The 27528-nt window shown below is 33.5% G+C and overlaps 2 protein-coding genes across 2 annotated transcripts; both read left to right on the top strand.

The window, feature by feature from the left end:
- Positions 1-3480: 3480 nt before the first annotated feature.
- On the top strand, positions 3481-7969 carry LOC114312593 (PI-PLC X domain-containing protein At5g67130-like). Its single transcript, XM_082895639.1, has 9 exons — positions 3481-3819; positions 3978-4043; positions 4144-4266; positions 4384-4521; positions 6042-6140; positions 6231-6534; positions 6703-6926; positions 7062-7148; positions 7710-7969. The coding sequence occupies exons 1-9, from the start codon at positions 3814-3816 to the stop codon at positions 7881-7883; spliced, it is 1221 nt and encodes a 406-aa protein (XP_082751765.1). The 5' UTR covers positions 3481-3813; the 3' UTR covers positions 7884-7969.
- A 2711-nt stretch (positions 7970-10680) lies between these two features.
- Positions 10681-27310, top strand: ICU2 (DNA-directed DNA polymerase). The gene is made up of 31 exons (XM_028258840.2): positions 10681-11897; positions 13583-13753; positions 13837-13920; positions 14047-14121; positions 14352-14416; positions 16266-16353; positions 16457-16645; positions 17461-17624; positions 17764-17878; positions 18282-18461; positions 18545-18658; positions 19223-19342; positions 19441-19764; positions 19898-19990; positions 21120-21238; positions 21349-21421; positions 21532-21588; positions 21714-21806; positions 22351-22473; positions 22569-22666; positions 22786-22831; positions 23872-23985; positions 24103-24186; positions 24320-24433; positions 24539-24628; positions 24721-24797; positions 25265-25487; positions 26120-26173; positions 26263-26382; positions 26486-26560; positions 26872-27310. The coding sequence occupies exons 1-31, from the start codon at positions 10755-10757 to the stop codon at positions 27016-27018; spliced, it is 4632 nt and encodes a 1543-aa protein (XP_028114641.2). The 5' UTR covers positions 10681-10754; the 3' UTR covers positions 27019-27310.
- Positions 27311-27528: the final 218 nt, after the last annotated feature.

The raw sequence follows: 27528 nt of genomic DNA, 5'->3' as shown, positions 1-27528 counted from the left end.
CATTCCCCATGGGTACCACCCTCCCCATTTTTTAATGGGCATGGATTTTCCCCAACCCACTTTAATCCCCATTTTTATTTTTTATATTTAATGTTAACAACCACTTTTTTTTTTTTTTTTTTTTTTTTTTTTTTTTTTTTTTTTTTTAAGGTTCACAACAAAAACTAAATATACCTTCAATCTTTTTTCTTTCTTTTTAAATATATTTAATGTTAACAATTTTTTTTTATTTTTTTTTATTTTTTTATTTTTTTATTTTTTAAGGTTCACAACAAAAGTTAAATATACCTTCAATCTTTTTTCTTTCTTTTTTAATATATTTAATGTTAACATTTTTTATTTATTTATTTATTTATTTATTATTTATTTTTTTATTTTTTTAAGGTTCACAACAAAAGTTAAATATACCTTCAATCTTTTTTCTTTCTTTTTTAATATATTTAATGTTAACAATTTTTTTTTTTTTTTTTATTTAAGGTTCACAACAAAAGTTAAATATACCTTCAATCTTTTTTCTTTCTTTTTTAATATATTTAATGTTAACAACCTTCTTGTTTTTCTTTTGTCTTTTTTTTATAAAGGTTTTAGCTAAATATACCTTCAATCTTTTTTCTTTCTTTTTTAATATATTTAATGTTAACAACTTATTTTTTTATTTTATTTTTTATTTTTTTAAGGTTCACAACAAAAGCTAAATATACATTCAATCTTATTTTATTTTATTTGGTTCAACAACAAAATCAAATGCACATTAATTAATTAATTAAAAAGTTTGTTTTATAATAATCAAATATATAATTTTGAGAAAATCAAAAAGTTTGTTTGAAGAAAGTGTTATAAGACTCATATTAAATTGCATCAGGGCATAAACAAGGAATTGTTAGCCACGGACAATTTAGACATTAAACCATCTTTCTCTTAGCAAATTTGAACAATTCATTTTAATTTATCCAAAATCTAATTATACCTTTAACAAATCTGAACCACTCATTTTAAGATATCTATGCATTACCACACCCAATCCATCCTCCATCTTTTTCCTTTAGTCCCCCACGAATTTTGTTGTGAATCTTAAAAATTAAAAAAAAAATGGTTGTGAACCTTAAAAATAAAATAAAAAAAGATTAGAGGTATATTTAGCTTTGGTTGTGGATCTAAAAAAAAAAAAAAAATGGTTGTGAACCTGAAAAAATAAATAAATAAAAAAAAGAAAAAAGATTGAATGTATATTCAGTTTTAGTTGTGAATCTTAAAAAAAAAAAAAAAAATGGTTGTGAACCTGAAAAAATAAATAAATAAATAAATAAAAAAGATTGAATGTATATTTAGTTTTAGTTGTGAATCTTAAAAAAAAAAAATGGTTGTGAACCTGAAAAAATAAATAAATAAAAAAAAGAAAAAAGATTGAATGTATATTTAGTTTTAGTTGTGAATCTTAAAAAAAAAAAAAAAAAAAAAAAAAAAAAAAAAAAAAAAAAAAAACATATGGGGAAATTAGTGGGTACCCATCCCCAACCCATCCCCTGTGGGTATTTAAAGAATATCACCTACCCTACCCAATGGATAAGAAAAAGAGGGGAAAACCCATGTATTTGGGTTGGGTCTCCATGGATACCCACAGGGTAGGTTATCCATTGCCATCCCTAATATTTATATATGTATAATTTGGATTTCGAGTTATTTAGATTATTTGGTGTCTTTATCCAAGTTGGACCAAATTTGATTTAGGCTTTTGAATTTTTATCAAAACACATACCAAATTCAAAACCCTAATCAAATCCTACAAAATTAGATATTTAAATATCCTCATCACCAAATTGCCCAGGTATCCAGCTAAAGTGAACTGTGCGATTTTCCACGGTTACACCTTCAAGTATCTTCATCATAAAAAAGTCATCTAAACTTTACATTTCCTAGAATCTCATATAACAAATTATTAGATATTTTTGAAATATATTATATAATATATATATATATATATTTATAATCTCCTTCGAATAAATTTTTGATAACTGAAATTCCGAATTAACTTACATATCTCTATTTCATTGGATTGTCTAAACTTCTGCCATGTGCATGGATATTAAAAGGATAAGTTTCGATTCTTCTTTAACAACAATGCTATAGACCCCCAATATGGACGACCCCCACCGACCCCCAGTGCCACGTGTTGGCCTGAGATTGGCCGGAAACTTAAAAAAAAAAAAAAAAAAAAAAAAAAACAGTTTTTCTGCCCAATCATGGGCGACCCCCAGCACCCCCAGCTGGGGGTCCAAGTCATTTTTCCTTCTTTAATTTTGAACTAAATCAAAGAAAGAGAGAGAAAATTATATTATTAATGTATTGTCTGCGGACCCTCGACTAGGTATACCTATCTAGAAGCACCATGACAGACTTGGTCAATTTTCCACACAAAATTCAATCATCTATGAGAACACATTTACATATGTACTGATGCATGTGCCTACACATTTCTTATTTGAATATTGATTTAAGAACAAAAATAAATATATAAATGAGACATTTAACTCTTATCATTTGAAATTAAAACCTATCAAAGTATTATTTGAATTTGTACATAACTCAAGTGAACCTTTACGCTGTGTTTGGTTGGGGGATTTGGGAAGGGAAATGGAAAGGGAAATGGAAATGAAAGGAAAAGGAGAAAGAATTAATAGAATTCCAAATCCCAACTATGTTTGGTTGTGTTGGTTATAAAATATAATTGATGTCTTAAAAGGTCTCCTATTTCTTTATTTATTTCTCACCCCCTTTCTTTTCCTATATATTTTTTATTATAACCAAACATAAATAGGATTACATTTCTCATTCCTTTTTCAAATCCCACCCCAAAAACCTCAACCAAACACAGCATTAAGCTTTTCAAGAGATTTGAGTTTGAGATTATAAAAAAAAAAATCAAATATCCAATCGTATTAATCTAATTTCCTGCTAACAGTTTACAATAAAATAAATAAATAAATATATATATATATATATATATTAAAAAATGTCAGTTTTATATTATTTTGATTTGATTGAGTATTTTCATGCTACAAAGCTAATTCATACATATGCAAAGAGATTACATCAAATGTGTTGATTATTTTTTATTTTTTTACACATTAGAATAGTTTTCTATTAAAGAATCTGTATAATGTGAACAGCCTTTTAAAAGAAATGAATACAATAATACTTACAAAAGAAAATTTTCTTACAATAAAAGCAACCAAACATTAAGATAACATATAAAACATGTAAGTTGGAACAATTTTAAGTCCCTAACTTTGTTGATATGCTTCCATTCTTTGTTGAGAATCCCTCTCTCCTCGTGTTAAGTGACTTTTGAATTACACGATTAATTTTTTATATTTAATTATATAATATAAATAAAGTTTAAATAAGATAAATCTAAATAGTGAATTTATGTCATGACAAATGAGTAAGTTTAAAAATACAATAACCGTTCATAAAATGAATATAAATAGATGATAAAAATTTGTATAAAATCTTACTAAACTCTCATATTCTGTTGTTTTCATTTGGTTTGGGTTGAACCAATCTATACTTACCAACTCAGAATTGTTGTTATGACTATTATTTTTTTGTAATAAAAAACCAAAGAAAAAACGTAGTACAACGTCGTTAATTTCAGTTTGCCCCGCCTCCCTTCCAAAAGAGACCAAGTCAAATCAGAAAAAAAAAACCTTATTTCCAACCCTTAATTTAAAATCCCCACACATATAGAGAAGGAGAAACAGAGACCTCTATCTCTCTCTCTCTCTCTCTCTAAAAATCGACGGAAATCCGGAAATGCAGGCATGCAATGAAATCTTCATTTTTTAAAATTTTTTTTCCAATGAAATCTTCATTAACAATGCATCTTCAGTTCTTTCAATTCTCTCTCTCTCTCTCTCCTCTCTCTCTCTGTGTTAATGTAAAACACTAACCCCCCTGTCTCTCTCTCTAAATTGCAGAGAATTCATTTTTTTGCCGTCTTGATTACAGTCGGTCTATTATTCGGCTATTGTTCTAGTCTCCAGGTTCATTCTTTTACATCCCCATCTTCATGCTTTCTCCAAATAAATCAACACATCTTCTAAAAATACTAATTTTATTTTCATTTCACCAACAAATAAACAGATCGGCGAAACCTGCTCCTCCGACAATCAGTGTGACGCCGGACTACGATGCGAAACATGCCCTGCAAATGGCAACACCCGCCTCAGATGCACCCGCATTCAACCCTTGAGTCCCACTTCCAAGGTATATACATATAAAAAATATATATACAAGTTCATGCATACATATATTTGATTGTTGTTTTGATTTGGGATATGTATGATGGGTTTTGTGAATTGATGACGATGATGATGATGACAGGTGAAAGGTCTACCGTTTAATAAGTACTCATGGCTAACGACCCACAATTCGTATGCTATGTCCGGGGCCAAGTCCCTCACCGGATCGGTTATTGTTTCTCCGACGAACCAGGACGATTCGGTTACCAACCAGCTTAAAGTAAGATTACCATTCTACCCCTGTGTTGTTTAGTTAGAGCATCTCCAACGGTAGTAGGCATTTTACCTATCTAAATATTACTATAAAGTATACATTTTATTTTGCCTATCAACTGTTTTATGTTTTTACTCCAACCATACTCTTTATTTTAGCTATTTATCCAAATACTATTAATTTTATAGAATGTCACGTCAACAACAAAGATGGAGGGAAATGATCCTAATGATTGAATACATTTTGCCTAGCATTGAAGGCTAGCTACATGTAGCTAGTGAATATGAGTTGAGCCAAAATGCCTAATCATATGCCTAGTGCATTGGAATTGAAAAAAGTGAATCACACTAGGCATTTTAACTAACAAGTATTATATGCCTAGTGCATTGGAGATGCTCTTAGAAAATGATCAGGACCCCTTTTTTGCCCACCCCTTGATCCCCTCCCCCTCCCCCCTCTCTCTCTCTCTCTGATTGATCAATTTTTTTTTTTTCCTCCAATCACTAACCGCCACGTGTGTGTGGAGTGATGCGGGGGTGATTGGAGGGTCTCAATCACTTCCCTTTTAGTTAATTGGTTGAATAACTAATTTTTATATTAAATGACAGAGAGTTATTTATTTATTTATTTTGATCGGCAAATGTTAGTTGGTAACTCCCTACTCTTGGCAAAATTTTTAAGTGCTTGCACTTCCTTAATTCAATTCAACTCTCCTAAGGGGAATTGAACCCATGAACTCCTTGGGACTAAGTCTAAAAGAAATCATGGTGGTCAACTAGGCTAGGCCTAGTTGGTTAAATGGCAGAGAGCTATTTATTGTTTAATCAATAATTTTTTGTGGTTATTATGGTAGGTAATTTTTTGTTATCTGTTTTTACAAGGCAAAATATTATTAATCATTTGTTAATATCGAAAATGTCTCTGCCATGTTATTTAAGATGAAGTTTTTAAAATAAAAAAATCGATTTTTTGCCTTTTTTTCCATTATGATGATATTGAAAACACCGAATGTCGTTATACCAGAATTTTTGCAATTTGAAGGGAAAACGAAGAGGTGGTTGTGTGTGTGAAATGATTGTTGGGAAATGTTTGCTTAGATTATAAGATAAGCATTCTACAAGTCTCACCTACCTGTATCATTCCACATTGTTCATTTTGGAAATGTGTTATGACATGTCGTTTGAACCTATAAATGGTCAAGTTTGACTTTAAAAATTATTTCATTAAATTTTAATATAATTTATTACAACTAATCCTTGCATCTACCTGGGTTGGGAGAAAAATGGCATTTGGATCACATGCTAATGCGTATAGGCAAACGATGAATTTAAAAGATGAATTTTTGCCAATCTTGGATTTCAGATGTGATTTGCTAAGTAATTTTGTTCTTTATTTGCGTGGGAAATTGTTAAAAACTGATCAATACCCTCTTTCAGCAAACTTTTGATTCTTTCGATGAAGGTTATGTGCAACTCATTCAAATCAAAAAAATAGTTTGCTAAGGAATGTGTTTGTTTCTTTTATAGAATGGCGTTCGAGGGCTCATGCTTGATATGTATGACTTCAACAATGACGTCTGGTTATGTCATTCTTATCGTGGACAGTGTTACAACTATACAGCATTTGTAAGTTTGTTTCCCCAACTGCCAGTGTGTTGATAAACTTTGAATTGTCATTTCTCTTGTAGTTGATTTTGTGCAAATTTTCTCTCCCAGCAACCTGCCATCAACGTGCTGAAAGAGATTCAGGTGTTTATGGAAGCAAATCCGACAGAAATAGTTACCATCTTCATTGAAGATTATGTGAAAGCGCCGCAGGGCTTGACAAAGGTCTTCAATGCCTCTGGCCTCAGTAATTACTGGTTTCCAGTGTCTCGGATGCCCAAAAATGGCAGCGATTGGCCTACTGTGGATGATATGGTTCAGCAGAATCAGCGCTTGCTCGTCTTCACTTCAATACAATCCAAGGAGGCTTCCGAGGGGATTGCTTATGAGTGGAGATATGTGGTAGAAAATCAATGTGAGTCTTACTGAAAATATGCAATGTTTAAAAAAAAAAAGTTAAAAAAAAAAACAAATTAGGAGATCATTGGCGTGGAAAGTGTTTTTGAAATCGGTGAAAAATGGCTTGTTTTTGTTTCCCATTTTTTTGGTTTACATTTCTTATGGTGTGTGTCTAAAAGTGCAGATGGCAATGAGGGAATGGTAGCTGGTACCTGTCCAAACCGTGCAGAATCACCTCCTATGAACACGTCAACAATATCATTGGTTCTTGAGAACTACTTTCCTACTGATCCCAATACAACAGGCGCTTGCGTTGATAATTCTGCTTCGTTGATCAGTATGACAAATACTTGTTATCATGCATCTGGCAAACGGTGGCCAAACTTCATTGCTGTTGATTTTTACCAGGTAGGGGAAGATTGACCTGCACTTCATAGACCCTTTCAATAGAGATATGTTTTGTTTGTAGCTAAAAAAAAAAATAAAGAAAACAAAAATTATAATATTCGGTTGGTTGATGGATTTATTATTGACTTGTTCTAGTTGAGTGATGGTGGGGGAGCCCCAGAAGCCGTGGATGAAGCGAATGGTCATCTGACTTGTGGATGTGATAACATTGCTTATTGCAAGGTTTGCTACTAATTCTATCTGATAAATAATAAGTCAGCTTAAATATTTAATGTGATAACATATTTTTCTTCTGTTATTTAAAAATAAATAAATAAATACAATTTTGTTTGCACTAATGAATCCTTGTCAATTAATTTCAACCTATTGATTTTTTAATTCGGAATCAATTATTATTATTATCTTTTAAAGTGAGTCCTTTTAGACGTCCAAGAATTGATTAGGAGATTTGTTTGTATAATATTTTTTATGCAAATAAAAGAAAAAGTGTAGTACAACTAATTACTGGTCAAGTAGTTGTAAAATTTCACAAAAAGTAACACGAATGCTCTCAATATTGCATGTATAGCTTTCTTTGAAAATTTTGTATGACTAACATTTCGTTAATGATCATATATCACCACCGTTGCAATAATCCCAATATAATATTTGAAAACTCTACCTAATTCATACCTAAACCATTTGGGCATTGTCTTTGTGCATGTCTAATATGATAAGACTATTTGATACTATGCTTCAACCTAAACCAATAGCTGACTAATAATTTTTTCCACACATGGACAGGTAAATGCGACATTTGGCACATGTGATGTCCCTACGATCTCACCTCCACCGCCTGCCGCATCATCGACCACAGCTGGAGGAGGAGGAGCATCGCAAGCAGCGCCAAGCAGTGATTCTGTGAGGCGTTGGCTGATCGGAACAATTTTTACCATACTTGTCTTACTATGTTTGTAATTTGTTAAAAATTATTTGTTATGTTGTTTTTGGAACCACATGGATCTGTTTTGGAATGAGAACCATTTTGTATTTGATTTGGAAAACAGAGCTCGAGGCTGGAGGCATTTTTTTATTCAATTAAACATGTACCATTTAATTCTTATTGTATAGGTATAGTGTCAACATCCCCAAGTCCATGTTTATTTTTTTCTTTTTTCTTTTTAAACAACTCCACGACCACGAGTCCATGGTTGTAATATAATAATTTAAAGAGCGAGAAAGTTGACTAATTTGTTGCTGTGTAGACAATGTAGAGAAACAATTTCGGGTAATACAAAATAAATAAAATAAATCATGAGCTTTTAATTTTGTTAATTTAAAATTTAATCTTTTGATTTGTTTTTTATATAAATTATCTGTTTATTTTTATTAAGTAAAATAGAAAAAAATTAATATTTTCGTTATTAAATCTAGCCAAAAAGAGCAATTGATTCATTTATGTATACTTATATTGGATTTAATCACTAAAATATTATTTTTCTTAAGTTTTTACCTACCAAAAATATGTGAGTGGTCTAAATTGAAAACAAATAAAAACTTATAGTTTAAATTGACAAAATAAAAAACTATTTTGTTACAAGGTTCAATCATTAATTTTTTTGGGTACAATTTCTCCAAAAATTTAATATAAGTACACCATGTAATCACAAAACTTTCACCAAAAATGTTTGAGACTAAAATAAATTTTGTATCAAATATTCTTACATAATATTGGCATCAAGGATGAGTAGCGGATATATCGATTCGTTCAAATCGATCAAACCGAACTAATTCGCCGCATTTTGGACGGATGCGTGATGACGAGAGGATGGTTGCGGATTGATTTTTTCTAATCCACCTAGTTTTGGACGGATGACGGATTTGAGATTTTTTTGGTCCCAACCGAACCGCCAAACCGCGAACACCCCTAGTAATTTGTAAGACTTTGTGTTTTTAATTTATTTAAATATTTTGTTTGTATTTTCAATTGAAAAAGAGTTTAAATATTCTGTTGAATATATTTTTTGAATTGAAAAAAATAAATGTATTATTTATCTATATTTTTTAGTTTTTAAGTCTAACTTTAAAAATACTAAATAAACTATATGCTAGTTGGTTTTTATTTTTAAAAACATATATAGATATAACAATACAGAGACATATATTCTCTGCTACTGCTCTATTTATGATTTTGATTTTTGAATTGTTTTTATATTTTAAGAATCATAGATTATTATACTTTATATAATACTTTATGTCGATGAGGTATGCTGTAATTATAATATGTGGATGAGGCATGCAGTGATTGTAATATTCTAAAGTTTCAAACTTCTTTTATTTGGATGATGCATGCGATTATAATACTTTTTTAAGTCGTTTACTGTAATACTTTTTTTTTTTAGGAGGTGCACAAGTTGAATTATATTGAAAATTTATAAAATTTTAAATCACCAAACCGATTCACATCTATCATCCAATCCGCACAATTCACATCCGCCAGATTGACAGACGGATGTGGATTGATTTTCTTTAATCTACCAATCTAATAGACAAATAACAAATTAAAAATTTCGAGACCGCAACTGACTGGCATCCATTCCTAATTGACATGCCCCTGTGAGTATTGAGGCACTATTTATTTGGGATACAAAAATTCAACTTGGCATGCCTGCCCGTGTGAGTGTTGAGCCCCGTATTGGATGAAAAAAATTAACTTGGTTTTTAAAATTATTTTGGGCTTGGTAAAAAAAATTGTGGGATAATTTTTTTTTTATTTTTTAAAATTGATTTGATAATTATAAGAGGAAAAATATCATGATTATGATTTAGATTTAATATTTTGTCATATTGATTAAATTAACTTATTTTGTCTTTTTGTTAGATAATTTAACCCCAATTCATATGCCAAATGGGGCTGAGTATAATATTTGCTAATTTTTATGTGGTCCATTGCTAAATTTTTACTTAATGATTTGACAAAAACGTCCATTATTTCTTGCAATAAGGTTGGCATTTAACAAAAAAAAAAAAAAAAAAAAAAAAACACGGACTATGATGACAAAACTAGATAGAGGAGCGTTTTGGCAACATAGCAAAAAGTTAATTTTTTGGTTTTTTAATTTTTTTTAGTCACATCCCTTCTCTATTTTTTTATACAAATAAAAAAATAAAAAAATTAATTTTTTACCAACTTTTCAAAACACTACATAATGTTTGGGCCACAAGCATATAGTAATTTATTTGTGGTTCACTGGGTTTTTGTATGACACGTCATCAGTATGGTTTATTTTTCCTTTTTTACCCCATTAAAATAATATCAATAAACCTGGTTGAATTTTCGATGTATATATTTTTTATTTTTTTTCCCCATTAAAATAAAAACTAGTTCACATAATTAAAACCAAAGAAAAAATTTCAAATTTTTATAAATTAAATTTTTCTCCAAAAAAGAAAAGATTTAATGAAAATAAATTTTTTTGTGCCAAAATAATTGTTATTTTATTTAAAATAAAATAGAAAATAAAATTTGAAAACTCAACCAAGTTCAGTAATTGTTTATTTTCATTTTGTAGTGTCATGTCACGTCAGTCATTGGGCCCAAATACTTCTAACTCATGACTTGGGCCGACCTATATTAACAAATGGATTGGGCCCATTCAAAGAATTTCAACCGACAACAAAATAGGGCTTCTGTGGCCCGCCTTTTTTCAACACTCCATTGGCGCGAAAACTACAGTTTCCCGCCATTTACGTCATCTACTTCTAAATCTAAATCCTATCTCATATCCCCTCTGATCTTCGTTGTGATAGAAAGAGTGAGAGTTTAGAGAGAGAGAGAGAGAGAGAGAGATGGCGGAGGAGCAGCCAATAGTCGCCGGAAGGCGGAGGAGCAGAGGAGCCGAAGCGGCGGCTCGTAAGGACGCCCTCGACCGCCTAAAAGCTCTCCGCAGTGGTGGCCGCCGTGAAAGTGGTGGCTTTCAGATCAGGATCGAAGAACCGATCTACGACACCGTCGGAGAAGATGAATACGATGCGATCGTCGCTAAACGCCGTGAAGATTTCGGGGCCTTCATTGTCGACGACAATGGTCTCGGTTACGGAGACGAAGGCCAGGAGGAGGATTGGTCCCAGGCCGGAGTCCCTTTGTCCTCCGATGAATCGGACGGTGAATTAGAGAGACCTAAGAAGAAGAAGACAGAGAAGAAGGAGCCGCCGCCTAAGAAGCCTTCTGCTCTCTCCGCTGCGGCGGCTCTAATGGGTAAGCAACGCCTCTCTAATATGTTCACTTCTTCAGTTTTTAAGAAGCCTAAGGATGATAAAGCCAAGAATTTATCAAGTGATAGTATCGTTGATGATGTTATTGCTGAATTTGCCCCTGATGAGGCTGATCGAGAGAGGCGACGGAGGGGACACGCAAACACGAATTCATCAACGGCTGTGAGGAATTTCCCGCTGATTAAGAGTGAAAAACAACCCGTTGCAGTTGTTGATTCGATGGTTAGGTCTGAATTGGCAAAGATTAATGCAAATAGTGAACCTTTTTTGCGTAAGGAACAGAAAATTGAAGTTGCCAAAGAGAGTGATTCGATAAAAGAATTTGAGAATGACCAAGATTTGAGTACTGAAATTGGTCACCATCCGAATGTTGAATCGCTTGAATCTTCGACGAAGGAGAGTGTGGTTGAGGAGAGCATGCCAAATGGTATTGAAGTGAAGGGGGAGGCGGTGGTGAAGGAGTTGTCTTTTGCTCTCAATGCGAAAATCAAAGAGGAAAAGGATCCGGCATTGAGCGCGACTGCTGGGTGGCAGGCAGTTAGGAATGCTGGAAATGGGAGCATTGGAAGTGATGAAGTGGAGGCAAATCCTGGTTTGAGTAGCGAAGAAAAGCCAGATTTCGTTCTGGATCCAGATGGGTCACTGCCTTTCTACATAATCGACGCTCATGAGGAGTTTTATGGTGCTAACATGGGTAACCTTTATCTTTTTGGGAAGGTATGGTGGTAATTTTAGTGCTGTCCATTATATCTTCCTGTTTAAATGACCATTTATTTGTAAATTTCATACATTCTATGTACATACATATGTAATTATAATTGAATTTTGTTACAAGGACATTGCAATATCTGTTGTTTATGTCATATATGTCTGTAGTTTAATCAGCATTAAGTTAATCTGGCATTACCTTTAGTTTTTTTTTTTTCTTCTAACGACTCATGACTGGGACTGGGTAGAAGAATAGAAAAATAAATATAGTTAAAGACAGCTACTTCAATTAGTTAAAGACAGCATGGGACAATAAAATTGTTTTCTTCTCCTATCTATATTTTTATCTGAAAAGATACAGTTCATAAGGAAGTAAGGTTGTGTACATCTTGCCCTCTTAGGCCTCGTTTGGAAACATGTTATTTTAGTAACTTTTTGATTTTTTCGTTTGTAAACATGTTATTTTAGTAACTTTTTGATTTTTTTGGTTAAAATATGATGTAAAAAAAATTAGTATGTTTAGAATGACTTTTTGGTTTTTTACGAAAAGATGGGCAAAAAATAGAGAGAAAAGAGAATATTTGACTTTCTAATATAATTTGTTGGTTTTTTAGTTTTTTTAGTAATTTTTTAATTTTTAGGCCAAAAGAGTGAGTTGCCAAACGAGGCCTTAGACCCCGCTTTAGCGAGAGCCAGGTGCATTGGTTCACTTTTTTTGATTTTTTGACAGATGCAGTTTAAATCTCTATTTAGGTTTGTGTAAAAACGCAAGGAGCATGGCTTCATGGTGCATTCCCTACAAATATAGAAACTTTCATATGCATTGTGCATATTGAATTTATATGACCTGTTAGGTAAACATCTAGAAAACAAGGTGACCCTTATAGCTAGTCTTTTAAAATTTCTGCCATTACTTTGGTATTTTAAAAATATTCTTCCAAGTGTGCTCTAGCAAAAATCTCAATTAATACATCATGGCGTTTCCGTTTTTATTTGTGATATGTGATGAAAATGGTCACTTTTTATTCGTAAATTTCATACACTCTACATACATACATATGTATTTTCTCAGCCTAATTTTGCTGGCTTGTCAGAAAATTCGAGTAGTGTCTTTATTGATCTTGTTGGATGACTTTTGGCCTTTCTTGTTCAACTGAGGTTGAAGATGAAGAAGGATCTGTTAGATATGGGATCTAACTACACAGTGGCAAACCAATTCAACCAACAGTAGACATAAACTTCAAACCAATTACATTCCCATTACTCGTATTATTGTTTCTTTTCCAATAGGTGATGTTCATAACGCAATTCTAGTATCATCCTAAAGATAAAAATCTACATTCCCCACATAGCCTCCCCCCCCTCCCCCCCCTCCTCTTCAAGTGTAATGCTTTACATAACTGGTTTGTGCTTCAGCAGCCAACAATTGACTCAAGAGTTGATAATTGACAAAATGCCATTTTATGTTGCCTTAATGTGAAGAAACATGCAAATATGCACCTTTGCAATTTCAAATGATTGTATATTTCTCAATGGTGATTATGAAGCTTGATAAAGATGATAGTTGATTTTACTGTGTAAATCTTCAAATATGTGCCATGGTATGTTTATGTCATTGATTTGTTGCTTCGGTTAGTTGTTGTTATAGATCTGATGTAAACAATTGATGGTTGACATCCAACATTGTAATTCAGGTCAAAACAGGAAGTACATATTCCAGTTGCTGTGTGATTGTAAAGAACATGCAAAGATGTGTCTATGCAATCCCAAATGCTTCTTTGTTTCATAATGAAATTATTATGAAGCTTGAGAAAGACGCAGAAGAATCTCGAATTTCTCCTACAGCTTTCCGTGCTAAGCTGCAAGTAATTCTATTGCGATTGCATTCTTTTATATGTATTTTAAATATTTCTACATTATGTTGATGCTATTTCTCTTTCTCTGGTAGGAGATCGCATCAGGATTAAAGACTGAAATAGCAAAACAATTATTAGATCGTAATGTTTCAAGTTTTAGCATGGCACCTGTTAAGGTTTGCAGATTTAATCATTTTCACGTGTCAAAAAGTTAACTATAACTCTCTCCCATTAATTATTTTTATTTTTATTTGTTGGTTTACTTTTGCTGACCATTCATATTGTTGCTTCACATTTCATAGAGAAAATATGCATTTGAGCTTTCTGACATACCTTCTGGGGAGAATTACGTACTCAAGATCAACTATCCGTTTAAGGTATACTGCTCGTTGTGTGAACCAAATCAATGAGGTGTTATTGACTACTGAGTTATTATGTTCATATGTCAATGGTTTATCTAATTTCAAAATCAATTTTAGAGACTAGGAAGTAATGTTTTTAATGTTGCCTGTGAACTAATGATGCTCTTTTCCATTTGTATGATTGTTGTTAAGCTATATTTGGCATGGTCTGTAGAAGTTATTAGTTATGGCTTCTGTAATTTCAGGATCCTCCACTTCCTTCAGACCTCAAGGGGGAACTGTTCTCTGCTTTGCTTGGAACTCATAACAGGTACAGTGGTCACCTGTCAGAGCTGGTTCCTCATGCATGGTCTCATGTTTATCTTTCTTTCTTTCTTTCTTTCTTTCTTCCTTCCTTCTTCTTGTTTATTTATTAATTATTTTTTTATAATGGGGTTTTCCTGCACATTTTATTACTTCTTGCATATTTGGGGGCAAATGTGGTTGTGCAGTCATAAATAGGAGGCTAGGAAGCACGGATACAGATACGGGATACGGATACGATACGATACGGATACGGCGATACGACAAAATTTGAAAAACTAGGATACGGGTATAGCGGGGATACGTTCGTAAAAAATATTATTTTAACAATTTTTAGTAATGCAGTATGCATAAAAATAAAACCTAAAGCAAAAGACAACTTGATAAAGAAAAAAGATTCCTATAAAACTAAGAGTCTTCAAGGTCAATAGCTTCAACTTGTTCCCTTTCATTAGTGAATATCACAAGACCTTAGCTAAAGTCAAAAAACCATTCTTAAATAAAAATTTCAGCAAATATACTTTTTTAAGTCATCAATGATAGCCTAGGAAGCACGGATACAGATTTGGTGATATGGGGATGTGGATATGGCGATATGTCAAAACTTGAAAAAGTATGATACGGGTACAGCGGGGATACATTCGTAAAAAAAAATTTATAATTTATAATTTCAAACATTCATAAAGCATCCAAAACTAAAAGCAAAAGCAAATGCAAATTAAACATCATCCTTACATGCCAACATCAAAAAAAGAATGAGAGCAGAGAGAAGAAACGTGAGAGAGTGAGAAAGCGAGAGAGAAGTGAGAGAGACAACAAGGATACATCAATTTGACAAATTCTATTACTTTAACTCTCACTATATTCCTTTTATCAAAGAACTAAACAAAATATTATAAGTAATATGTAACTTCGAGTATCCGATACTTCAAAATTAAGTATCCGATGCTTCAAAATTAATAAAAAATTAATTAAGAAGTATCCGATACTTTTAAGAAGTGTCCGATACGTATCCGCAAGTATCCGAGGAGTATCGGTATCCGATAAGTATCCGATACGGATACGTCACCCTTTTTGAAGTATCCGTGCTTCATAGATAGGAGGCATAGGTTAGCATTCTATACTTTTTTAATCTAACCAGATTAGGGTGTGAAACCCCTTCTCATGTAAGGAATTGAGAAGACAGATGAGTAGTGAAATGATTTCAACATTTATCGAGTTCAGTGTCATGATAGTGAGTGTCATGATAGTGACATGAGTTGGATAGTAAACTTTTTGGTGCTTGGACATTTCTACTATAACAATGGAATTAGTTGCCAATGGTCAATCAAAAAGATAGAAGTAAATTATTTGTGTTTTGTTTGTGTCCAGTACTTTTATGTTAAACTTTGTTTCTTTTCTTGAATAATATGGCTTGAAATGAACACTTCTAAATTTCAGCTTCATCTTTCACAAATCTGATTGTGTTGAAACCTTTTTGGTGGATCTCACTTTATATTTCTAAACAGCCTTTTTATTTCCTTTTTAAGGAGAGAAAGCGATATGAACTGTGTGTAGATCAAATTTATTTATTTATTGCTTTGGGGTTTGAGGTCCAAGTCTGGAACAAGTCTTCTGATTACCTACTTGTTATAAGCTCAAGGATCCTGTACTTCTTCAGTCAATTATCATTTGAAGTATCTTGAAGTTTGACTATTCCATTCCTTGAACTTAATTTTGTTATCCCTTATATGAGTAGGTGACACTGCTATTGTTAAATTTGTTACTCTAGTGAAGTTTCTCTGCAACAGAAAAACTCCATTTAATACATACCTATTACATGAAAAAAGAATCCTGATCAGCATCATTGTTGACAGTGCTTTGGAGCTTTTTCTTGTTAAGAGGAAGATAAAGGGACCTTCCTGGCTATCAGTTTCAAAATTCTCCACCTGTCCAGCTCAGCGTGTGAGGCTCAAAATCTGTGGTTGTGTTATCATTTCACTTCTGTCATTCACAGAAGGAAAGTTAGAGTTTTCTTTTACCGCAACAACTTTGATGCATTTTGCAGGTAAGCTGGTGCAAATTTGAGGTTATTGTTGATTGTCCAAAGGATATACAAGTTTCAACTACCTCAAAGAATGTAGCAGAGATTCCTCCAGTGGTTGTCACAGCAATAAATATGAGAACTATTGTCAATGAAAAACAAAATGCGAACGAAATTGTATCTGCATCTATAATCTGCTGTCACAAGGCCAAGGTATATTTGTTATACATGATAATTCATTCGATGTGTTGATTACGGCATCATCAAAATACATGACCTGTCTAGTTATCTGGCCTTGATTCTTTGCCCTGGGGACAAATTTTTGTCCACTCATAGATGTGTGATTAGTGCTGTTGGCTTTTTATTTATTTATTTAATTTGAACAAGTCAGAAGTTACTTTGGAAAAATGTGGACAACATGAAGGCGACTTAGGTGGTTATCTTGTTCTTGAGAAACAAATGAAGTGATTTTGTGATAGATGTATAGAGGTTTACTTGTATTCCCCTGTACATCTGTTCTAGCAGTTTTGGGGTACAGGGTGGTGGCTTTGGGCCAGGAAATTGAGAATTTTTTCTTGGTTGCTGTAGTCTTTATGTGCTTTGCTATGAACTTTTTTTTTTCTGTGGCAATTCTTATCATACAAAACTCCTAAAACCAAGATGGTCAATTTTCTATTTGCCTTCAATGCAGCCACAAAAATGTATGTTTCCTGAAACCACTTAAATCTGTTGTGTGTGCTCCAGTTTAACATCAGTATCAGGACTTGGAATGTGGAGGACATTTTTATGAATGATTGGCTACACTTTTTTGAATCTTTTATCATAGTTTTAGAATAGAGAATTCCATCAAGTATTCCCCCTTGGAGCTATCAAAGGTCAACTAGCTAGCTGCATTGAGAACATGTTCACTTTTTGCATTGTTATATTTTTTTCTGATGCAATTGTTCAACTGGAAACTCATTGGTCCTGGTTTAATCTATATTATTGTAGTATTCTACTAAGGTCAGCTACATGATTGGATCTTTCAGATTGACACTCCCATATTAGCCTCAGAATGGATGAGGCCTGGTATGCTTAGCCATTTTACTGTTGTACGTAAGCTTGATGGGGGCATATTTCCCATGGGATTTGCCAAAGAGATTAATGATAGAAATTCAAAAGCTGGATCAAATATCATCAGTATTGAAAGCAGGCAGGTTTTTGTTATAAATCATGTTTATTTTCATTTCCCTCTTTATCAATTTGTCACTGTCACCTTGGCTGGTGGTGTTATTTGTTTCACTTCCAGTCAATTAAGTGCTGTTTTTCTATTTGCTTTGCTTGATTTGCAGTGAAAGGGCTTTGTTAAACCGTCTGATGATTGAATTACACAAATTAGATAGTGATGTCCTTGTTGGGCACAATATTTCTGGGTTTGATCTTGATGTACTGCTTCACAGAGCCCAGGTGGGAATATCAGTATAGTGCTTTCCTTTCAATAAGTGTGCTAATGCATCGATTCATTTCCTTGTAATTATCTTGTGGTACTAGTAATAGTAGACAACCTAATATCCATTTATGATTTTTTTTAAAAATTATTTATGGTGATAATTATAACACCTTACAGTCAGCTTTGCATCCAGACTAAGAAAAATGGGCTTCAACAGATGACTTCTATATACACTGATAATTGTCTTTACAGTTTTCTTTTATTTTTTAAACATCCTCATTTTATGTTCCAATATTGTTTTGACCATCCTTTTATTCTCCATATACAATTTCCTGTTGAGTGTACATCTGGTGTACATCAAAATGAGATGCCATTGCAACTAAGATGGCCATGCCATGCATCTTTTACTTAAATATGCAGGCTTGCAGGGTCCCTAGCAACATGTGGTCCAAAATAGGCCGTCTGAAGCGCTCTGTGATGCCTAAGCTTACTAAAGGAAGCACAATTTTTGGGTCTGGTGCAAGTCCAGGGATTATGTCTTGCATTGCAGGGAGGCTCTTGTGTGATACATATTTGTGTTCTCGTGATCTATTGAAAGAGGTAAATATTTAGGAGGTTGGTTATCCCACAAGGCATCTGATACCATGTTATGAATTCTCATGCCTGAAATCTGCCTCTTTCAGGTCAGTTATTCTTTGACACAACTTGCAAAGACTAGGCTGAACAAAGATCGGAAGGAGATTGCACCGCACGATGTTCACTTGATGTTTCAAAGTTCTGAAACCCTTATGGAACTTGTAGGCTCTTATTCTTTCATTAGTCATTATAATTCTTATTATTGTATTTGACAAACAACATGAAAACACAAGGTTTGACAAGTTGTGGTGGGTTTCAATATTAGTTTGTTAGATCAATAGTATTTTTTTGTGAAAATTGAGACAATTATAAAAGATAAAAATTGAGAGAGAGAGAGAGAGAGAGAGAGAGAGTTCCATATTTCCTTGTCGAAAGAAAATCATGGTTGCCAAACCAGTAAGGTTGCTGAGGTCAAATACTTTTTGATAATTTCTGCAATAACTTTCCATCATCGTCTTGCCACATTTTAAGGGCAATTGATGTCATGTTTAGATTTTACTAATGATGTCTGCCTTGCCCTCTCTATAGCCGAATATCACGATTCAATTAATCCTTATTGATCAATTGGGCAGATAGAAACATCATCTATCTTCTCAGTTTGGTGATCTGAGGCTCTTTTTCTGAGAAATGGTCAACTCATCTACTTTGTCTACTTAATTGGAAATTTATACTTCCTTTGATGCATCTGCTTAATATGTTTCTCATAATATATTTACTATGTTCAGATTGAATGTAGTGAGACAGATGCATGGTTATCAATGGAGCTTATGTTTCATTTGAGTGTTCTTCCCCTCACACGTCAGCTAACCAATATCAGTGGTAATCTTTGGGGAAAAACTCTCCAGGTGAATTTTCACCACATGCTTCAAATTATCTACTTTCTTACAAATCTTTTATGGTCTTGACTTGACAAAAGTTGTTTCGTCTAAATATGTGATTTCAGGGTGCTAGAGCGCAGAGAGTAGAATATCTTTTGCTGCATGCATTCCATGCAAAGAAATATATGGTCCCAGACAAGTTTTCTTCTCATCCAAAGGAAACAAAAGTGACAAAACGTAAAGTGAATCACAGTGCTGAGGGCAAAGAAATTGATGATTTGGATGTTGACAATGCGAATTTTGAGAATGATTTACCACACAATGATCATGGTAAAGCTAAGAAAGGACCCTCTTATTTAGGTGGATTGGTCTTGGAGCCAAAAAGAGGATTGTATGACAAGTACGTTTTACTTCTGGACTTCAATAGTCTTTACCCTTCTATCATTCAGGTAAATTAACAAGCTATTCTTGTTTTTGTTTTTGATCTCTTTGTTGAATATCAATTGACAATATTTTATATTTTAAACATTCTGTGCATTCATGCTTTTTTTTTAATTTATTTATTTTTAATTTTTAAAACAGGAATACAATATCTGCTTTACAACTGTTGAGAGATTTCCAGATGGATCAGTTCCTCGTTTACCATCTAGTAAAAAGACTGGGGTTTTACCAGAGGTATTTTGCTGATGTTTATTTTATTTTTTTATGATGATCATGTTGAGGAGATTGGATCTTACTATTGATCACGAAAACATAAAAAATTGGCTGTCTGAGTAGATGCAAGGAAATGTAAAGGATGTAACTTCAATTTAAAAGGAAAGGTTCATGTTAGGATTCATAGCTTCAATAAAATCTTGTGTTGTGCAGGAATTTGGCGAGCATCACTAATATTCGCTTGATATATATATATATATATATTCTTAGCCAAATAAACATTAAACAACTATGGGGCTTAATGCCATCAATTTGTGGTTATCCAAAATCCAGATTCATAGAATTGCCCATTTGCACTTGAAAAGGCTTTGCTTACCATATGAAATGCCTTCATTCTCTTAACATGCTGCCATTTTAAACCATTGCAAGGGCGCTATGAGTAGTCCGATACGGTTTACCAAAATTTGTTTCCCCCTGCTGAGCTATGTTTTTGGTCACTTGTATATATACAAATTTATCCTTACACTTATTATTATTATTATTATTATTATTATTATTATTATTATTATTATTATTATTATTTATGTTTCTTCTTTATTTTCGTTTCATATCTTATGTGACATTGTTCTTAGAGACCAGTGAATTCAGACTCTCTGAACTTTGATTGTCTTGACTGAAAAAAAAAATTGCTATTGGATAAGACATGCAATATATGCTTTATATAAAAATATGCACAATAATTTGAGAAGTGTTTGGGTGGCCTAGTTTTTGGAGAAAAGAAATTCATTTTACTCCATTTTGGGGGCTTGTGGAATACACTTCACACAAGGCATTAGTCTTCTTCCTATGCATCATGAGAATGGAATTTGTAGCTACTACCGCTGCAATTATTTTTCAGCAGTTCTAGACGTGTCTTTTTATTTTATTTTATTTTTATTTATTAATCTGTTGAATGCCATAGAGTTTTAGTTGTTTTATTTCAGGAAAATGCAATGCTCATCGTGTTCCTTGCATTTGAGCTTCTTTCTTTTTTTTGTTCCACACTAGGCTCTGTTTTTTATTTTTTATTTTGACGAAGTTCATTGGTTTAGTCAGTCAAAGAATGGTGAGTGGATTTATTTAATTTGTTAATTCACATACTCTATTGTAGTTGCTGAAAAATTTGGTTGAGAGAAGGAGAATGGTGAAGTCATGGCTAAAGAACGCATCTGGTCTTAAGGTCCAGCAGCTTGACATACAACAGCAAGCACTGAAACTCACTGCAAACAGGTTTCTGTTTCACTTGGCTTGCATTTTCTTTTGCTTCTCATTGTAACTCAGTGTAGCTCTTGTTTGTTGTGTCAGTGATTACTCTTTTTTAATTTTTTCCCCACCTGCAGTATGTATGGTTGCCTGGGTTTTTCCAATTCCAGATTCTATGCAAAACCGCTTGCAGAGCTGATAACACTACAAGTAGGACTTTTAATTTGATGCTGATAATTAACTTTGCTTAAGTCCGCAGATTTTGGCTGAATGTTGTTTTCTTGTTTTAGTTTCAAGCAACTTACATCATTGTTGTGCAGGGAAGGGAGATCCTACAAAGTACTGTTGATCTAGTTCAGACTAATTTAAACTTAGAGGTTATTTCTTAAATGCTGAGATTCATATTTTTTTAATGTATTATTTCAACTCGCGTCTCCTTTTCCTGATTTCAGTCATCAAAATACTTTGGCTTCTAAATCATGTATTGTATTCCACCTGGCAGGTGATCTATGGTGATACAGATTCAATTATGATTTATAGTGGACTTGATGATGTTGCAAAATGTAAGGCGATTGCAGGGAAGGTCATCCAAGAGGTGAGATTTGGTTGTAAATTGAAATTCATTGCATTATTTTCTTTTATTTTTATTTTTTTCCTCTAATCAAACAAACAGATTCAAGGTAGGTAGGTAGTCAGCAAATAATTTACTGAACTAAAATTGAATTTCCTGATCTTTCCATTTGTGCTTTACTAAAATTGAATCACTTGATTTTTCCATTTTGTGATTTAAACGCTGAACATAGCATCCATTGCTCACCAAGGTTGCAATTTCTTCATTATCCCCTTGGCACATGGTCATACTTAAAATTCAACTCATACCCAGAAATATGATTTAAAAAACCCAGCACTTGCATTTTTTGACCTCCAGGAAAAAGAACACATTTATAATTCACACACACACAACAAAAAAAAAAAAAAAAAATGAAATGAGGGTTTAGATAATCTAAAGAGAATATTTGGACCTCTTGTTCTCTATAGGACATGTTTTCTGTGAAACTGGATATACTCTTTCAAAAACGTTATGATGAATTTCTTTTTGCAATGGATGTTTGAAGTCTCTCCTATCTCTTTGGTTTTAGGTCAACAAAAAATATAGGTGTTTAGAAATTGACCTAGATGGCTTGTACAAGAGAATGCTGCTTCTCAAGAAAAAGAAATATGCAGCTGTCAAAGTGCAGTTTAAGGATGGAACACCATATGAGGTAGATTTTTAAACTATTTATTTTTCTTGGACTTTTTGAACTTGTTCAAAATATGTATTCTCAGTGTATGCTGGTGAATTGCATTCTTGGAGCAGGTTATTGAACGGAAAGGTCTTGATATGGTTCGTCGTGACTGGAGCTTGCTATCAAAGGAACTGGGAGATTTCTGCCTAAGTCAAATACTCTCCGGAGGGTATATATATGCATCTATTACTTCTTCTGTGTGTGTGTGTGAGTGGTTGACTGGTAATTCAAGCAAAATCTCTGTTACTTCTCCAAGCCTCATCATTTGCATTGCTCTTCTGCTTACAGGTCATGTGAGGATGTTGTTGAATCAATACACAGTGCTCTCATGAAGGTAAGACCATGATAATGTGCTTACTCATTTTTTATGGTTTTTGGTGCTACTTTGCTGCATGACTATCAACTGCCCAACAATTGTGATCCAAGGCCATAGCCCACACCGACATTTCAAAACAAGTGCAGTATCCGTGTCAGACACACAGACACTTAGGGACACACAGTCACTTCGGGTATATGTCTGGGACACACCACATGGTGTATCTCCTTATTTAATTAATTTAATTATGTCGGGACGCTTCGGGGACACACTTGGGACATGCCAAGTTGTCTTTCTCCCCATGTTATTTAGTGCTTTTGATGAATGGTGAATGTTTATTATTTTTTTCTTAGATTTAAGTATTTAATAGATCATCCATAAAAAAATAGATATAAACTATGGTCATGTTTGTTTGGGTAGACATGAGCTTGGGATTGGACTAATAGTCCAATAAAATTATTAATCCGATGTTTGGTTAAACAATTGAAGTAGGAATTAATTATTTTAAACTTGACTATTAGTTAAGATAGGATACATAATCCAACAAATTTATAGTCCTAGGACTATTAGTCATGGGAATGCTAATCCAGTCCGCCCAAACAAACATGGCCTATAAGTGTTAATTTAAAAAGATAGAATTATAGTTAGTTTTTATTAATATTGATTGTTTGTGGATGTAATATTAATCTAGATAGCAAATAAAAATATATGAAAACATATTTTATTGCTGTGTCCGTGTCTTCGTTTTTTTGAAATTGTCGTGTCCCTTGTCCACATCCATGTCTGCATTTGTATCCGAGCTTCGTAGCCACAGAATAGGTGCTTTCAGATTTTCAAAAATGCCTTTGATTGTGTTTGTTAACTCCGGATAGCTGCTTAAGATTTTCAAAATGCCTTTATCTATAGCATTTGTGACCTAATCATCTTTTGCAGTCGGCTAGAATACCTTATTTGTTTGCTGTAGTACAGGTTGAATTTGCTAGCAAAGTCATGCTCTAAAACTAGGCATTTATCAATTGTAGAATTTAGTGGTCTCACTATCTGTGCAAGTTAAACAGGTACAAGAGGATATGAGGAATGGACAAATAGCACTAGAGAAATATGTCATCACAAAGTCGTTAACTAAACCGCCAGAAGCCTACCCAGATGGCAAAAACCAACCTCATGTTGAAGTAAGTCCTGGAAACTACTTTGTTCTCGTTTGGAACCATCCTTCTTCCTTTTATTTTTTCCCCCTTCACTTCCACTTTATCTGGCTAACATTGACTTGTGCATGGGTCATTTTCCAGGTTGCACTTAGACTGAAGGGAAGTGGTTACTCCACTGGTTGCTCTGCCGGTGATACAGTTCCTTATGTAATTTGCTGCGAGCAGGTGTGTTGTGAAAGTTTTTTTTTTTGTGTCTGTTTTCTGCCTAATAATTGTCACTAAACCTCTACCATATTGTGGTTCTCACAAAATTGAAACAATGTTTGATGACCATGTTTTCATTCATTTTTGTCAATAGGGGGCTGGTTCAGGTACTTCCGTAGGGATTGCTCAGCGGGCAAGACATCCTGATGAATTGAAAAGAGACAATGAAAAATGGATGATTGACATTGATTATTACCTGTCACAGCAGGTTGGGCTTTCTATACAATTGATCTGTAGTGACTAATGCTAGGTTTGTACTTAGTGTCACTTTCATGTCTCACCTTGATTAAAAGCATTGGTTTATTATGAACAGATTCATCCTGTTGTATCACGTCTGTGTGCGTCAATTCAAGGTACGAGCCCAGCACGTTTGGCTGACTGTTTAGGGCTTGACTCATCCAAGGTAAATAACATGTTCTCATGCTTGTGTCATATTCACTTCACTAATTGTTGCCATGGTGTCTATAATTAACATTGCAAACAACTGATTCTCAGTTTCAAAGTAAATCAAGTGAAGGTGTCAATAATGATTCTTCCAACTTACTATTGTGTGCGGTGGATGATGATGAGAGGTAATCCTTTCTTATCTATGAGGTGCTGTATTTGCTCTTCATATGAACGTTTTTCTGCAAATCTCCAAATCCTTGCAACAATGCCCAGATTTCTTATCCATATATATATATTAAAAAAAAAAAAAGCTGTCTGAATAATAAACATGGAATTATTTTTGTAACTACCTGAATGGTCCAAGCATCCAGCACTGATTAGGTTCATTTTTACCTTCCCCCCCCTTCATTCCAGTATCTTCTCCACTTGTCTTACTATTTTTTTTCCCATTCACGCTCTTCTTTCTTTCTTTCTTTCTTTTTTTTGGAATGCCATTCCAACAATTTCTTAAATTCACTTCCAAAAAAAAAAAAAAAAAAAATCTTAAATTCTGATTATGTACTGAATTTTATGCAAATGTATTAGTATAGTTGTTTTTTTTCCCCTGATTTAAGAATATAATGATGGATGCTTGAGTTGAACTGAATTGCAGATATGGAGGTTGTGAGCCTTTGCATTTGTCATGTCCCAGTTGTTCTAGTACATTTGACTGTCCAGCCGTGTTTACTTCTGTACGTACATTAATCAACGAAAAACAAACAGACTCACATGCAGGAGGGGAATCCTCTCAAAATTTCTGGGGCAATTTGCGTTGTCCTAAATGCCCAGAGGAAGGTGATTTGGGCAGAATGTCTTCAGCACTGATAGCCAATCAGGTATCTATTGAATTATGCTATTTTGAACAAGTAGATTTGTTTCCTTAGAGAATCTAGTTCAATTATTATCCAGTCCACCTACAAAGGTGGTGTTTGGGAAGTTTGTGTGTTGGGTTTTTTTTTTTGTTTTTTTCACTAAAAGACACTTTTTTCAACAAAAAAAAAAAAAAAAAAAAAAAATCCAAACAAAATATCACATCTAACTCCATAATCATTTCACTTTTTCTCTCACAAATATCAATCCAACCACAAAAAAAACCGACTATCTTCTCAAACACCAAAATTTTTTTATTCAATAATATCCTACAACTAAAAAAACCGACATAAAAACACACTTCTCAAACATCCACAAAGTCTAATTGTTTATTTATTTATTATGATCAGATTTGATTCCAGACTGTTTTATGCTATAAGCTTCAATAATGTAGAATTTTTAAGGGCACTAAGATTAAGATTTTGAATTATAAGATCTTGATGCACTTGATTGAGATTCGTTATGCTGTCAACAATTTCTTAACACGGGCCTATTTAGAGGTCATTTTGCATCGCCTCTAGTTCACAAGGTTTCTTATTATACTGCTCGGAAATGCATATATTGGGTTTGAGGTTGATTATCTGCCAACATCTGTTAGGTCAAGAGGCAAGCAGAAGGGTTCATTTCAGCATACTACAAAGGTTTAATGACGGTATGTGTTATGGATCATCGTGCTGCAGTAGTAATTTACGAGTCCAGCGACAATTTTTGATTTGACTAGTTGGTGAATTTTGTGTTCAGTGTGATGATGAAACTTGCAAGTACACAACTCGTAGTCTGAACTTGCGGGTAATTGGTGATTCTGAAAGAGGAACAGTTTGTCCCAATTATCCTCGTTGTAATGGGCATCTCATAAGAAAGGTTTTCACCTCTTTTGCATTAAGTTCAAACTATATAGTCCTAGAATTTCTTCTGTTGTTTATTTACTCTTAAATTCTCTAAAACATATTCCTGGCATTATTAGTACACGGAAGCGGATCTGTACAAACAGCTTACTTATTTCTGCCATGTCTTGGATACCGTACGCTGTATTGACAAGGTTAGTATCTTTCATCAGTTAGCTCTATTATCTGCCTGTACTATTTGGGCTTAACCATAAGAATAGAATAGCCCTACAGAATTTTTGTACAAAATGATGTGACTAAATGAGAACAGAAAACCAATCAAGATCAGGGCCTTTTCCAATTCCTTCTACGTCACAGGGTTGAAACTAAGAAAAATAATTGTTGCTTTCTCAATATTTAATAAAAAATAAATCCTTGGCTTTTAATTGCAAAATTGTCACCCCACATTCCGGAGAAATTTTCAAATAATAGTACTTTGACCTTGTCATGTTATTGGGAGTTTCAGGTGGAGCAAAACATCAGGATACCAGTAGAAAAGGAGCTTGCAAGAATCCGGCCACTCGTTGATTTGGCAGCATCAACAGCACAAAGGATCCGTGACCGATGTGCCTTTGGGTGGGTGCAGCTGAAGGATCTCATCGTCACAATTTGACCGCTTAATGTAACATAAAGACGATGATATGATTCTTTTACACGGTTTTGTAAATATTGGACGAAAATTAACTAACCATTGGCCACCATAGTGAGTTTTCATTTATTTCATTGATTACTACAAATCCAAGGCCAGCAATGCTTTGTAAATGAAGTGTGACTGAACAAAGCATATCCCTCGTTTCCTATTCTCTGAGGCTATCATTCCTTCCCTCCAACCCTATAAATTTCCAGGGCTTTGTCACCCAATTTGGTGATGGTTATGGTGGCCATGAAATGAAATGTGTTTCTTATTTGTTGGCTTGGATTACTGGCATAGGTGGTGTTTTCTCGTGTAGTGTGTGGTCTTTTCAGGTCTGGCAATCTGGTTCCTTGTGCATGTCTGGACTTGATTTTGAGAAATTTGATATGGATAATATATTGACTGTCAGTGTGATTATCTGAACTAGCATGAGGTTGAAGCTGATGCTAATTTCAAGGATGCAAATCTTTCTAGGTTATTTGAGTTTGA

Source organism: Camellia sinensis, chromosome 1, assembly GCF_055761805.1.
Source record: "Camellia sinensis isolate YWXY chromosome 1, ASM5576180v1, whole genome shotgun sequence".
NCBI classification, from domain to species: Eukaryota; Viridiplantae; Streptophyta; class Magnoliopsida; order Ericales; family Theaceae; genus Camellia; species Camellia sinensis.
The sequence above is the reverse complement of the archived record's forward strand: the minus strand, read 5'-3'. Positions and strand labels throughout refer to the sequence as shown.